At 34.6% G+C, this 15,687-nt stretch overlaps 1 protein-coding gene across 1 annotated transcript in view; it reads left to right on the top strand.

The window, feature by feature from the left end:
• The window catches only part of siz (Brefeldin-resistant Arf-GEF family protein schizo), a 373,423-nt gene that overhangs the window by 14,951 nt on the left and 342,785 nt on the right, over positions 1-15,687 (top strand). The window contains exon 2 of the mRNA XM_089100396.1: positions 2,142-2,721. Coding sequence (XP_088956522.1) covers positions 2,564-2,721 — 158 coding nt within the window. The 5' untranslated portion in view covers positions 2,142-2,563. The remainder of the gene's footprint in view (positions 1-2,141; positions 2,722-15,687) is intronic.

Below are 15,687 nucleotides of genomic sequence, written 5' to 3'. Positions count from 1 at the left end.
TTGTTTGCATTGATTGTTTATTTATTGATTGTTTGATTGTTTATATGCCCCCAGGGCATAACTTACAACGCCTACCCCCAGGCCCTGGTGGGCTGTGTCGACACCGGAGTTTTTTTGTTATCAGAACTTTGAACTATTTTAACAAAATGTCTATATCTAAATTTTTATCTGATGCATTTAGGGCGTGGAAGTGGAAGACGGAGGGGGGCTATTTGCCCTCCAATCTCTTTTGACTCTTAAAAAGTGAACAAGAACTTTCAATTTCCAATCAAATGAGCCGTCTCTAAAGTTTATACGAGTATCCCTTCCATAAGAAATATTATGAAGGATTCGGAGAATCCTTAAATTACAACCCTTGCCCTGAGGGGTGTGGGGGATTTGTCATCCTCAAAGACCTAGTTTCAAGAACTTAAAACTACGTTTAATAAAACAGCTGTCTCAAAATTTTGATTGGATGTGTTTGGGGAAAAGATGGGCGTGAGAGGGGGGTTAGTTGCCCTCAAATCACTTTCGACTATTAAAAAGGGCACTTCCAATCGAATGAGCCTTTTTTGAAGTTTCTACACCCCACCTTCAATAAAAACCTCATATGGCCCCAGGGTATAACTTAAAACCCTTGCCTTGAGGATTGTGGGGGAGTGTCCTCCTCAAAACATATTTTGTATCTGAAATTCAACTACGCTTAACAAAATGGCTATCTCAAAATTTTGATTGGATTTGTTTAGGGGAAGGAAGGGCGTGGGGGGGGGGGGCTAGTTGCCCTCCAATCACTCACGACTATTAAAAAGGGCACTACTCCTTTGAATTTCCAATCGAATGAGCCATTTTTGAAGTTTCTACGACAACGCCTTCTACAAAAACCTTATACGCCCCCAGGCCATAACTTAAAACCCTTGCCTTAAGGGTTGTGGGGGAGTGTCCTCCTCAAAAACATATTTTCTATCTGAAAATCAACTACGCTGAACAAAACGGCTATCTCAAAATTTTTATAGAATGTGTTTGGGGGAATGAGGGGCGTGGGGAGGCTAGTTGCCCTCCAATCACTTTCGACTATTAAAAAGGGCATTAGCCCTTTAAATTTCTAATCGAATGAGCCTTTTTTGAAGCTTCTACGACAACACTTTCTATAAAAACCTTATAAGCCCCCGGGGCATATAAGGTTTCTCAAAATTTTGATTGGAAGTGTTTAGGGGAATTATGGGCGTAGGGAGGCTAGTTGCCCCCAAATCACTTTCGAAAATTGAAAAGGGCACTAGCCCTTTGAATTTTCAATCGAATGAGCCTTTTTTGAAGTTTCTAGGACAACGCCTTCAATAAAAATCTTATATACCCACAGGGTATAACTTAAAACCCTTGCCCTGAGGGTTGTGGGGGAGTTTCCTCCTCAAAATATATTTTCTGTCGGGAAATCAACTACGCTGAACAAAATGGCTATCTCAAAATTTTTATTGGCTGTGTTGGGGGGAATGATGGGCGTGGGGGGGGGCTAGTTGCCCTCCAATTATTTTCGACTATTAAAAAGAGCATTAGAACTCTCGATTTCCAATCGAATTAGCCCCCTTTGAAGTTTCTACGACGACCCCTTCCATATGAAGTGCCTCTGAGAAAAAAAAATATTAAAACATTGGAGCCTCATGGCCTTTACTATAGGCAACGCTACAGCGTTGCCTCTAATTGAGCTCCAGCCAAGTTCTTCACACATTTCTTTCTTTATCTCCTGTTTGCATTTTTCACTAGCTAAGAATTTTTTTATAATATATTGTTTTCAGATTATGCAAGGCCACAGGAAAGAACTCCTAAGTTCCTCCGTAAGATAATAAAAAAAAAATAAACAGGAAAATAACAAAAATAAAATAATAAATAAGACAAAATTGAAGGATGTTTCTAAGAGCTTTCGATGTTTTTTATACGATTTGATGTTTTTTCTAATTTGTAACCTTTAACCGAAATGAAACGGCTCCTTCACACATTTCTATCTTGAGCTTCTGTTTGTATTTTCACTAGCGTACAAAAATTAATAATTTTTTTTTTTATTATTTATTTTTATTAACGGCAATAAAATGGCATTGATTTCTTGCAATAAAAAGGCATTTGATAACACTGTTTTTGAATGTCTCGGAATTTTTTTATCATTATTTCAGCTTTATATGGCAATTGGCGATAGGATTGTGATGTATTAATACAAGTTTGGGTTCAATGCCAAGCCGATGTTCAGCATTGCCACGGAAACAGAATATATAGTAGTTTAATTTGTTTGAAGTTATAAGTTGGGCGAAATTTTTAGAAAATTAAATAGTCAAAATTCTCATAGATTGCCCGATCAAATTATCCAAAGAAACATTTTAAAAATCAAGCATTCATTCGGATGATTAGTAAAATCAATAAGCGGTATCTTTGCTTAATTGCTGTACTATTCGTTAAAGCTTGAAATATCATATTATTCAAGTGAAAAAAATTAACACTAGAACGTGATTCATAAGCACTATTTGTTTTAAGATTTCGTTACTACTGTTTCCTTTTAAGAGTGTAGTTTTGGTTGTGCAAAACCAAATTAGTGAAAAAAATGGATCCCGAGGTTAATTTTGATAATTGTGATATATCAGAAAATATAAAAGAGGATATTCAGGCAATGAAAGTGGAAAGGGATGAATTGAATTGCCAGCTGAGCCAGTTGCAGTTCGAATTGGAGATAGCGGAGTTAAAGAGGTTTTGCAATAGAGGGTAAGTCTCTTTTTCTAATCGATATTAACCACTTCAGAATAACTACGTTAAAAAAAGAGATACAAGTTCATGTTATTTTTTTTTTCTACCTCAAGTAGTGCCGAACAGTATGAGGATTGGTAATGAATATTAATGTTGCCAGTCGGGGAACTGAGTGAGCAAGGTGTCTCGTCTCTTTTTTTTATTTGTTTTTGGTTGTAAAAGATGTGAGGATGTTAAGTTGAAAAGAGATAGTGCCTGACAAGCCTGGTTGATCAGGCTTCTGGAAGTTTATAAATGGTTATGTAAAGTGATTCGCTATAAAAAAAAATATATATACATATATATATATATATATATATATATATATATATATATATATATATATATATATATATATATATATATATATATATATATATATATATATATATATATATATATATATATATATATATATATATATATATATATATATATATATATATATATATATATATATATATATATATATATATATATATATATATATATATATATATATATATATATATATATATATATATATATATATATATATATATATATATAAACTCTAGAGAGTTAAAACTGTTTATTAATAAAGTCAGTATCAGTTCCATAATCATTTTAATAGATAGAATTGTTCAAAAATAAATTTAGAGTATAAAACCAAATAGATCATCGATCACCCCCCCCCCCTCAAGAGTCTATTGCCGGTAATGCAAAGAGAAGGAAAAAAGAGAGAAAAATAGACACTTAAGAGGGAAATGTCGAACAGTCGCCCACCAATCCAGTCCAGAAAAAATTAACCAATCCAATTCACAGCGAAGCCCCACAGTGCCGTGTGGAATATACAATACATTAATACATCAGTGCAAAGAGTATGGGTAACTGGCGTTTTGCAAAAAGGGTCTTAGTTCACTATTTTTTGAAAATGAGTCAAGTATATGGTTCGAAAGAGCTTAAAAAGAACTATCGATTGATCTACTTAAAACGGGCTTATCTTTAATTCTGACCGAGTTATAAATTGTTCCAAAAGGGCGTAAAGTGTAATCTTCATTTTGCTCTCCTGTAAAATTGGAAAAAGTGGACTTATGCCCTCTTTTCGAAACTCCGCAAACTTACAAGAGTGGAAGCTGACACTATTGTCGATAAAATAAATCACCACCCCATCTAGCGTTTGATGTATTTTAGGCATTTGTTTCAAGCTCCACCATCGTGTGTCTTCCAGAAATTGAAAAGACATTTATTATTTTTTTACTTTTATTACTTATTGCACAATTTTGCTTATTACACTAATTTTGCCTTAATGTTACACTAAAAAACTACCTGAAAACGCCAAACACTAGATGGTGTTGATGAATTTCTCGTCGTCACTCAAGTTTTCAGTCATATAAATATTTTTACAAATGAATTGGATGTATCGATAACATGACCACATCTAAAAAAAAAAAACTTTAAAATTCCTGAAACTACTTTAAACATTCTAAAATACTTATTACATCATTCCTAAAAGTCCCTTTGCTTCACTTTACCCCCCCCTCTAATGAAGAAATATCTAACCTAAATTATGTACAATCCTAATATTATCTATAGTGCTACTCTTTTCTTCTAATTAATTTAACGATATATGTTAAACAAGCTGCAGGAAGAGTCGCTCTATCGAAAATATAATGAGTCTATATAACACACATAACCAAATTGCAGCTTGCGAGCCACATGCGGCTCTTAAGAAAATGAATGTGTCTCTAAAAAAGAAATGAAGAAATTAAGTGATATCTAATAATTTATTAAAATTGGAAGTAGCAAATATAATGTATAACATTGTTTATTTCAATAAGATTTAATAATAAGTTTTATTAAAAATATGTCTTACCGGTTCTCTTCTGACATTGATGTCTGGTCTAGTTTTTTTTCTTTTTTATGTGTCTAGTTTGATGTTGGCTCTCGCAACAGAAGATTAATGGAATTCGTTTTCACTTGTAGTGAAGTTTCGTCATCTCTGATGTATAATTTGGGCTACGTATTTCTTCATTAGGGAGGGGGGTTAAGCATAGCTAAGTTAAGCATAACTATTCTTGGGCATTACATAACTAAGTATTTTAGAATGATTTAAAGTAGTTTTCAAAATTTTCAAGGGTTTCATTTAGATGTGGTCACGTATGATTGGCTAATTAAATAAAAATAAATGATTAGCTAATTTGTAAAAGCAGTGTCAATTTCTTGACAATACTTATCTCGAGGGTCGCCACACCTTGAGCAGCTTAAAACAAGCAGGCTGTAACCACAGTTTTTAGAGTTTCTAGGCGAATAATTGTAATTATTTATGTATGTTTTTTTTCGATAGGCTACACGGTTTCATCCATCTGCTTATAATAGATTATACTTGTAGTTTTATTGTTTGTTTTTTTAATTTTCTTCTTCTATTTTTTTTGTTAGTTGCACACCCTCGCAAGTTACGCTTTTGGTGTGCTACCGATTGATTTTGTCTCTTTTTTTATAAATTACTATTACTACTAAAAAAAAATACTACTATCAGATTGTCTTTGTTTTTAAGCTGTAGCCTACTATAGTCTACTATAGCCTACTATACTGTAGTCTACTATTAATAACACAACACCTAACCTAACACGCTGCAGCACCAAGTCGCCTAAAGTCAACTCAGATACGCACCCTCCTCCTTTATCTCAATCTATTCAAAGCGTCCCTCTTTATTTAATTATTGAAAACCCGTCTACAGAAACTTCAAAAGGACGGAGTAAAATATGAAACAAAACAAATAAAGAAAAGAAAACTATAGTATAAGACAAATATCGACAAAACCATTAAAAATGAAATAAGAACGCCAATTATAAATAAATCAAGGACAAAATAAGACTATGAGCAAAATCAAAACGAAGCAAATTCAATGACAAAATCAAACAAAGCAAAAGCAAATTCACGCATACAACATCAACATATTCACACATAAATAAACCCCCAAAAAATAAAATAGATCTCTGCAATAGATACACGCAGTAAACACAAATCACTTAAATACTGTTGAATTAAAACGGGGTAGGCTACCAATCATTCAGTGAATGTGAAGAAAAATACGCAGAATGTTTCCTTCTCAAGAAGTTCCAAGTTCTACTAAATCCTTCCTTACGACTTCATCCCACACCATTAGGTCTTTCAGACACCATTAGGGAAAGACCTAGCATATGCAAGCACAAACTAATTTTGAGATATGGAATTTTTCACCTACAATTGCTCTTTCCCCTGTGATTATATCAAAGTTTGTATATTTTGCTTAAATATGTTGGCTCAGCTCTGGGTCACGTGCTTAAATATATTGGTTCAGCTCTGCGTCACGTGCTTAAATATATTGGTTCAGCTCTGCGTCACGTGCTCAAATATATTGGTTCAGCTCTGCAGCTGAAGGCTATGAAATTTATGAATAATTCAACTTTGCCGACTCCAAATTTAATCTTTGATCTCCAGCAGTGGCGGATCCATAGGGGGGCGAGGGGGCCTGCGCCCTTCCCCCCTTAGCGTAGTCTAAAGTAGTGTAATTCACTTAATTAACTAAAGTTTGCGTTAATTAAACTTGCTCCTAACGCAAGTTTATCGGAACAACCTATTTTGCACACCCCCCCCCCCAATTTTTTTATCAATCTATTTTGCCCCCCCCCCCTCTAAAAAAAAATCCTGGATTCGCCCCTGATCTCCAGATCCTCAAAAAAAAAAAAAAAATTATGTTTATGGATTCCGAACTAGGAACCCACTCATCATCTCCAAACCTATCACATGAATTACGTGGAAGTGCAGTTAGATTTCTGAAACGCAACGGCTGTAAAATAAGATGGGGCGCATTTGCGTCATTGGAGAACATGTTTGAGGTGTTTGCGCGTTAAGTTCATCAAATCATAGCATTTTGTTTGGAAAAAATCCCCTTCAGCGTATCTTCTCTCAAACAATCGTTCCTTCTGTCCGTCCCAATTTTAATCCACAGACTAGACATTCAATTTAACTTGTTTTAAAGTTTTGAATTTGTTTTAAAATATACCCTATGGCCTTGAGTAGACTTTTATAGCGGGATGTTGTCGCTTATAATGTTGAGCCCAGTATTTTTAGAGATTTGAAATCTAGGAAAATTGGCCCATCCCCCCTTCAAATAATGCCTCTGTTTTGAAGACATTATATAATCACGCGCTAAGAAGGGTTAGATTCTTGTTTCGTTTGCTTGTCAAAGACAAAAACGAACTTCGATTTGGAAAAGTCACCCGAATATACAGATTATTATTATTCTTTTATTCCCTTTCAACATCTTTGTCTAATTTAGTTTAGGGCTTATGTCCATCTGACCAAAAAAGGCCGTATTTTATCGATACGGTTGTATATTAGGCCAATTTCTAACCCAGAGATTATTATCCCCCGCCCCTGAGCCCCCCCCCAAGTAATTTTTGCCAGACTCTTAAAAAAGTAAAAAATAATGCAAATAAACAGATTTCTGGTGCGTCTTTCAAGTTTTTTTTAACCCTTCCCCCCAACAAAAATCCTGGATATGGCCTTGTTTGGAAGTTTGGACCAGAAAGACTATTTTTTTGGCTGAAGGCTAATTGTATGAATACTTTATTACGCCTGTATTTACGCCCGTTTACTCTGATTTAACAAACGTTTGATGGACTGGTACAATAAGTTTTATTCTTTGCGCCACCATGCATAAACCTTTTTGAACGTTTGCCATGTAGACATATAAACGTCTGACTGGCTGAGCATATAAATGTCTGATCGGTCTCTAAGCAAGGTCAGGTGATCACTTTATCTGGGCTTCGTTTCGATTTGAAACCCCTCCTTGGTGAAGAAAAAGATCTAATGGGTTTCCATCGAACTGAAAGATCGAATAAATATTCCAACATGAGTTGTGAAGATGTCATGATATTTTCTTAAACTGAAAGCCGGAAACTGATTTATGTTTGTTTCTTTTTTGTATGTCAATCTTTATTTATTTCCAAGTACAACAGCGACTAGCCTAATTCCAAGGAGTTGTTCATTGTGGAGAGATAAAATGATAATTTTTTAACAATTTATTTGCGACACAGCATGATATAAATTTGCTTACAATATTATATGAATGCTATAATATTAGCTTACCCGTCGCGCGTTGCTGCGATCTTTAAAGAAAGGAATTTTTCCGCAAAATATTCCCCCCGGAGAATTCTTCCACGCAGAAAATCCCCCCTTCTCCATGCGTGTTAATAACAGTCGCATTTTTTAAACTAAATTTGGTTGAAATATTTTTCCAAAAAATTCCTCCCGTGGACCATTCCCCTTCTGGAATTTTTCCGTGGGAAAAATTTATTCTCTAAAAAATACCCCCGAGGAAAATTCACCCCAACAATTTTACCCCTTTGTTGGGAAATTGAGTCAATAAAGCGAAAAATATGATAAAGCAGTAAATTGGTAAAACCGAACATCAAATTTTTTTAGATATCATGCTTTCCTTAATAGAGTTTAAAGATTGAATATAGTTGTCTTCTACAGTATATATATATATATATATATATATATATATATATATATATATATATATATATATATATATATATATATATATATATATATATATATATATATATATATATATATATATATATATATATATATATATATATATATATATATATATATATATATAAATTAGCTTATTAATTTATTTTGATTACATATACAAAGAGTCGGAAAAAAATATGTAAATGAAATTCATTTTAATATTGAAAATCCCATCCCTGTGGAATCCTCCCTGACAATTCCCTCCCGCAGAAAATTTTCCTTACATTGAAAATATCGATGGTATTTTTAAATTTGGAAAGCACTGTAAAATACCAAATTAAGAGAGTTTACTCAAAAAGGATTTTTATAATTGAGAAAGTGTGTTAGATGAAAGAATTCATCACTAATTAACCCGTTAATTAAATATCCAGAAAATGTGAAATATTTAAAAGCTGCCAATTATTTTTGTGGAGAGGTCTCTAACTTCATCAGCGAGAAAAGTATTACAAGGGCATAGGGGGGGGGGGAGTATAACTAAATCCTTTGAAAGAATGTAGGTAACTGAGCAGCTTCTTAAAGTTTCTTGGCGATCGGATGAAGGGTGTAGTAATGCATAAAGGGCGGACTGACGGATAGAAGCCAATTCGAGCAATATCCCCTCACCGCTTTCCACAATACCCATACAAGATTCCCATAGGATTTCTGTGGCATGCCCTGGATTCTGCAACACCCGGGAATTCCCGTGACACAATGGAAGACACACCGCTGTTTTAAAATGACCAGGTGTTAGTTAACTCATAGGGGGAAACTAAGAGATGTAGGTGTTACGGAATGTTTAAATTCGGTTGCTATGTAATAGAGGATGACACAATCTTGTCTGAGTAAACAGGAGTTGAACCATAGGGAGTTTTAACCTACCTAATTGGAGATGGGGATAATGAGTGACATAGTGGATTAATCGGAAATAACTTAATAGCAGCGCTCATCTTACGTAAAGAAAGCTTACATCTTAAGTAATGACAGCGCACACATCACTGTCACACAATAATTTTTTTAGATTTCATTTTTGTCGAGAGGTTCAAAGCGTTTTTTCTTTCAAGACGTTTTTTTCCAAGGTGTTTTTTTCTGTTTTTCTTTCAATGCTTAATTCTTTAATTCTTGTTTTAATGAGGAATCGAAGGATCTTTTTTTTGTCCTAATTAGGACTCAAACAATCAATTCTCATTCAAAAGAACAACGCCCCAGACGCCAGGACCAGCAGGCTATTTCCAATATTCTGTTCTGGTTAATACATTCTAGAAACAGCCTATTGCATGCGAGGAAAATTCCCACGTTTCGCTTACTAGAATGACTATTATATGTTTCCTACACATATGATAATAGACGTGCAGAGGGGAAAATCTATTTCTAGAAATTTTTGTTTCCAAGGCAAATGTGTAATTAGAGAAATTCTGAAAATCAAATCTATGTATGCGAAGCAATCGTCAAACTATATATTTGTATTCTTTTTTTTAGAAGCATCATAATTATTTTAAGTTACTTCTTGCAAGGCAAATGTGTAATTAGAGATATTCTGAAAATGCAGCGTTTTTGAGGCAAGACTATGCAAATGGGAAAAACAAAAGGTGAAAAAACCTGACATAGGATAAAATATAAACAAAAGACATACGTAAATTAAATCAAGATGGGGGTCCTAGCAGACAATTCCAGGGTGGTGGAGTTGATGTTATGTTTTTTTAGGAAAATAGTCCATTATTGCAAATTTTAGCCTTATCTAGCTGAAAGAGAAGATAAATTATTCATTTTTAGTGGTATTGCATAGGTAATTAAGGAACATTTAACTTATTTTTCTATTTTTGTGTCTTTCTTAGAAAAATGGTCCATTATTGCAAAACAAAGCCTTAACTAGGTGATAGAGAGGATAAATTCTTCATTTTTAATCATATTTTTAGAATTTCTCTATTTACACATTTGCCAAGTAAGCAGAAACTTAAAATGATTATAACGCTTCTAAAAAACTTAAAAGAATGGGAATATATAGTTTGACGATTACATCGCATACATAGAACCTATTTTCTGATTTTTTCCAATTACAAATTTGCCTTGGAAACAATAATTTCTAAAAATAGACTTTTTCCCCTTCACGTCAATTATCACAGGTGTAGGAAACATATAGCCGTCATTCTAGAAAGCGAAACATGGGAATTCTCCTCACATGCAATAGGCTATTTCTGGAATGTATTAGCCAGAACAGAATATTGGTAATAGCCTACTGGTTCTGGCGTCTAGGGATTTGTTCTATTGGATGGAAATTGATCTTTCGACTCCAAATGATGACAAAAATTATTAGAATATAATGACCCTTTGAGAAAAATGCACTAAAAGAAAAATAAAGTATTATGTAACAACCTGCGTACGTGTCCTCTTCAGTTAAAAGCGAGGAGGGTCCCCCAGGGACAGTTTACGTGTTAGATTCTTCATCCATAAACATTCCCCCTTAAATAAGTATTAAACAAAAAAGCTTAAAAGAAAAAAGAGAAAAAAAAATAAACGCCTTGGAAAAAACGTCTTGAAAGAAAAAAACCCTTTGAACGTCTCGACAAAAGTGAAATCTAAAAAAGTAATATGTGACAGTGATGTGTGCGCTATCATTACTTAAGATGTGGGCTTTCTTTATGTAAGATTTGCGCTGCCATCAAGTTATTTCCAAAAAATCCACTAAGTCACTCTTTACCCTCAACTCCAATTATGTAGGTTAAAATTCCCTGAGATTTAACACCTCTTGACTCACACAAGGTTGCGTCGTCCTCTATTACATAGCAGCCACATGTAAAGATTCCCTAACACCTACATCTCTTAGTTTCCTCTAGTGATTTAACTAACCATGGTCATTTTAAAACAGGGTTGTGTCTTCCATGGCGTCAAGAGAATCCCCAGCTGTTGCAGAATCCATGGCACGTCACAGGAGTCCTATGGGAATCTTGTATGGGTGTTGATGAAAGCAGTCAGGGGATACTACTCATTCGATGATAGTTATTGAGATAAATAAGAAAAAAAGAATATAAATGAAAAAGTCGCCATTGCCCCCTCCCCCCTTAAGAACGATTTATGTCGAAACTCTGTACGACCCTTTGTGGCTTAACAACATAAAATTTAATTTCATTCCTGATTCATATCAGAGTAGAGTGCTAAGTTATACTTCTATGACTCTATGTTCCTTCCTGTGCTATTTGGGTGGATTATGTTCCTTCCTGTACTATTTGGGTGGATTATGTTCCTTGGCACCTTTCCAGAACATGTACCTATGGATTTGGATGGATTATGTTCCTTCTTGTGCTATTCTAGGAGCTATTAGTCCTTCTTGTGCTATTCTAGGAGCTTATGTTCCTTCATATGCTATTCCAGGAGTTTATGTTCCTTCCTATGCTATTCCAGGAGCTTATGTTCCCTCCTCTGCTATTCTAAGGGTTTATGTTCCTTCCTGTGCTACTCTAAGGGTTTATGTTCCTCCCATGCTATTCTAAGGGTTTATGTTCCTTCCTATGCTATTCTAAGGGTTTATGTTCCCTCCCCATGCTATTCTGAGGGTTTATGTTCCCTCCTATGCTATTCTAAGGGTTTAATGTTCCTTCCCATCCTTTTCTATGGGCTTATGGTCCCTCCCATGCTATTCTAAAGTGATATGCTCCTTCCTATACTATTCTAAGGGTTTTTGTTCCTTCCCATGCTATTCTATTGCCTTCTATTCCTTCCTGTGTTATTCTATGGAACCACTACACGCGATTAAACACGTTTTGAAACTACATGCTATTTGCTTATGTCCCTTTGGTACCTTTCCAAACAAAGTGATAAAAAAACACGTTTTGAAACTACATGCTATTTGCTTGTCTTTCCTTGGTACCTTTCCAAGCGAGCGGGGATTCCCCACTGGTTCCTAAACATTGCACAAAAAGCGAGCAGTATGAGCGGGGATTCCCCACACAAGTTTGTTTCAACTCCAAGTTTTTCAACCAGACTGTTTTTGGAGCCAATATCCGTTTTTTAGGGGTCCAATCAGAGACTTCGGCGGTTGCTCAATTTACGGTAAGTTGATCAGTGATTGGTTACAAATAAAAGGATTGATTTTTTATTGGTCCTTGAGATTTTGTATAAAATAGTCATACCTTACAATTAAATTTTCATAACGGTTTAGCATACTATGGATACTACATTAAATATTATTAGCTTTGAAGCAATGGATACATCAATTTACAATGTGAGTACAGCTTAGTAAATTTCTTAATTTATTTCCAAATAAAATCGTTTTACCATCCCACTAGTAAATTCAAATTTCAGGGGGCATAGTCCTCCCTCCAACAATACAAACTGTACAATATGATGATTACAGTCGCCATAAAACGTAAAGTACGCTCTTTTTTCTATTATGTAAATAACATCCCTCCTCCTCCGCCTCTGTTTATGTGGTAAAGCTTTCTAATTTAGTTAATTATTAATTTAGTAAAAATATATTAAGACACAAGTAAAAAGTTTCAAAATACCACTTTTTATTAAGATAAAGATACAGATCGTGGAATGTGTAAGATTAGAGGGAACTTGCTCAATAACCAATTTCCTGGCTAAATGCGTCAATGAACCGGAAGGACGTGGTTGTTTTTTCTTATATATGCTCAGATTTTTGGGACTGAAAAAAACAGACTTTTTGACTTGCAGGGCGAACCTCTGCCCGTTTATTATCTTGTTAGAAATACCTTGGAATCTTGTCGGATCATTGTAAGTGTCTGTATCTTATTATATATTATTGTAGTTTCTGAGACTTGTGGTCTACTTGGGACAGCCAGTCCCAGTAGAATATCTTTATCTGTAAATATTATGTGTAAATTCAATAAAAGTATTGTATTTTAGACACCTTTCTACGATCTACCTTTGGCCCCTCGAACATACCCAGTCAGTACGCCTCATTAGTTCGGTCATAGCCTAAGGCACGCTACCAAAGTTAAATTACTTTAGGGCCAGAGTTTATCTCCCCTATAAAGGGATAATAAAGGCATCTGCGACAACTACACCCAAATACCACAAAATACACTTCACAACAACTGGTGGCTGCAGAGGGAAGCCACCAGGAAACTATGGGGAGGTTGAAAGGAAATTTTTATTTTCCAAAAATGTACTCTAAAGTAAAAGCTTTCATACAAAGCAGCCAAGATTGTGCCAAACAAAAGTCGCCACCAAAGACCCCTAGGACTTAATTAGGTCTCTACCCCACCCCTTCAGGGGTAGGAGAATTAATGTCAATAGACATTTGGGGAACAGGAGAAAGTTTACCAGTTTCCAGGAAAGGAAACAGGTGTGTACTAACAGTAGTCGATCATTTTAACTCATATTTATACGCTTTTCCAATTAAAGATGAAAAGACAAAAACCATTGCGAAAGTTTTGGTCAATCGCCTATTTCTGGAACACGGAATTATTCCTAGAGTCTTACTTAGCGACAATGGGCCATGGTTTAGAGCCAAATTATTAGACAATATTACAGAATATCTAGAAGTTAGACAATGGTGTCACCTAGTGGACATAGCCACGGCAAATAAAAAGATTGAACACAAACATAGAGACTTAGCTTACTTGATGGGAATACATGAAAAAAAAAACACATTCAATCGAGATGAACATTTACAATTTCTTATCTTAGCGAAAAGTGCGGCTTTTTCACGTCCCTTAAAAGAAACGCCATTTTTTTGCAACACATAAGATATCCCAGAATTTGTTTAGAGGAAATACAAAATGATAGAATATATTACAACTTAAACCAATATAAGCAAGAAATGGTGATGCGAATGAAAAAAGCTATGGAACAACTGAAAGACAATCTGGAAGATGCGAAAACAGAACAAAAAGAAAAATATGACCGAACAAGCAAAAATAAAACAGATTACCGTTTAGGAGACTTGGTTTATGTGTACAAGACTAACCTGGAAGGAACAAAAAAGTTAAAACCGAATTGGGATGGGCCCTACAGAATTATAAAAATTCTACCAAATAACTTAACATATGTTCTAAAGCATCAGTATAAGGAAAAGGAAGGAATAGTGCACCGTAATAGAATGAAAAAGGGATGTTTTTCAAAATCGTGGAAAACAGAGCCTATTCTTTCAGACGAAGAAATAGAGCAAACAGTTTCACCAGTATATATCAGAAGACCATATGAATTTTATGACCCTTTTAATGACCACAAAAGTTGGGAGGAGTGGAAGGAGCATATAGCCGAGTCTTGGCTACAAACTCTACACAACAAACAAGAGAAAAAGGGAAATATTCGATGCTCATCGGATACTAGCGATGAAGAAAATCAAACACAACATAAGGGTTTAAAATGTGATAAACCAAGGGAAAAATCCACAGAAGAAGAAAAATTGGAAGGAACCAATGAATTATCTGATTTTTATACATTAGACTTACCTACAGTCTTAACGCGAAAACGGCTTTTGGAACAAACGCCATCTACCAGACGCGAGCTAACAGAATGTGACTCTGATAATTCTTCTACAGAAACCGATATCACCAAACCTGGGCCATCGACAAGAAAATCCTCCTTAAGAGAGAAACTATGGAGAAAAGTAAAGAAACCAGAGAGGCAGCAACAAGTTCCTTTGTCAGCAGCACAAGTAGCTAAAACACTTTTAGAGCACACTTTGGAGAGCACACAAGTAGCTCTCCAAAAATCAGGAGAAACAAAAATTAAAGATATTTGACGAGGCAACAATACCGCGCTCAAATTCAGAGCCTTGTAAACCACACTATAGAGACCACGCAAAAACTTGCAAATATTATAAAGAAGAAAAGCAAACATTTGGGGTCCAAAACTCGGACCAGGAAACGGAGAAAGGCAGAACAAGCGTAGTCCCCAGCAGATTAATATTTGAATAAAACGATTGCAACGAAAAAAAAATAATAAATAAAAATAAAACGATTAATAAGCCTCTAAAGAAATATCTATATTTTCTTTTCAATCGGTATGTAAATAACATCAAATTTTCCTTCAAATATATATCGCCAGTAAAAAAAATGCTATTGAAGAAATTTAAAAATAATATTAATAGGAAAACAGCAAGAGTTTACATTAAGTGCACTACATGTACAAACTAGCTGTAATCTTATTATAATTAGTTATAGTCTAAGATAATATTTTTTTATTAGTTACAAATGGTAAAAAGAAAAAAATTTTTAAAGAAGCGCTATAAAGTTTTAAGCAAAACTTACAATAAGCTTAGAAAGCAAAAAGAGTGCTAGGTAAAGGAAACGAAAAGCGATATAAAAATAAATTATAACCTAAAAAAACTTACCAGGTGGTAAAAGCCAAGGACAAAATCTATTAAAAATAAGCCAAAAACTAAACCTCATCGTCACAAGCAAACCACAGTAGTTCAAGGTAATA

The sequence above is a fragment of the Artemia sp. Qi Xiang Cuo genome, chromosome 14 (assembly GCF_049724085.1).
Source record: "Artemia sp. Qi Xiang Cuo chromosome 14, ASM4972408v1, whole genome shotgun sequence".
Lineage (NCBI taxonomy): Eukaryota > Metazoa > Arthropoda > Branchiopoda > Anostraca > Artemiidae > Artemia > Artemia sp. Qi Xiang Cuo.
Note: the sequence above shows the minus strand (reverse complement) of the source record. Positions and strands in the feature narration are given on the sequence as shown.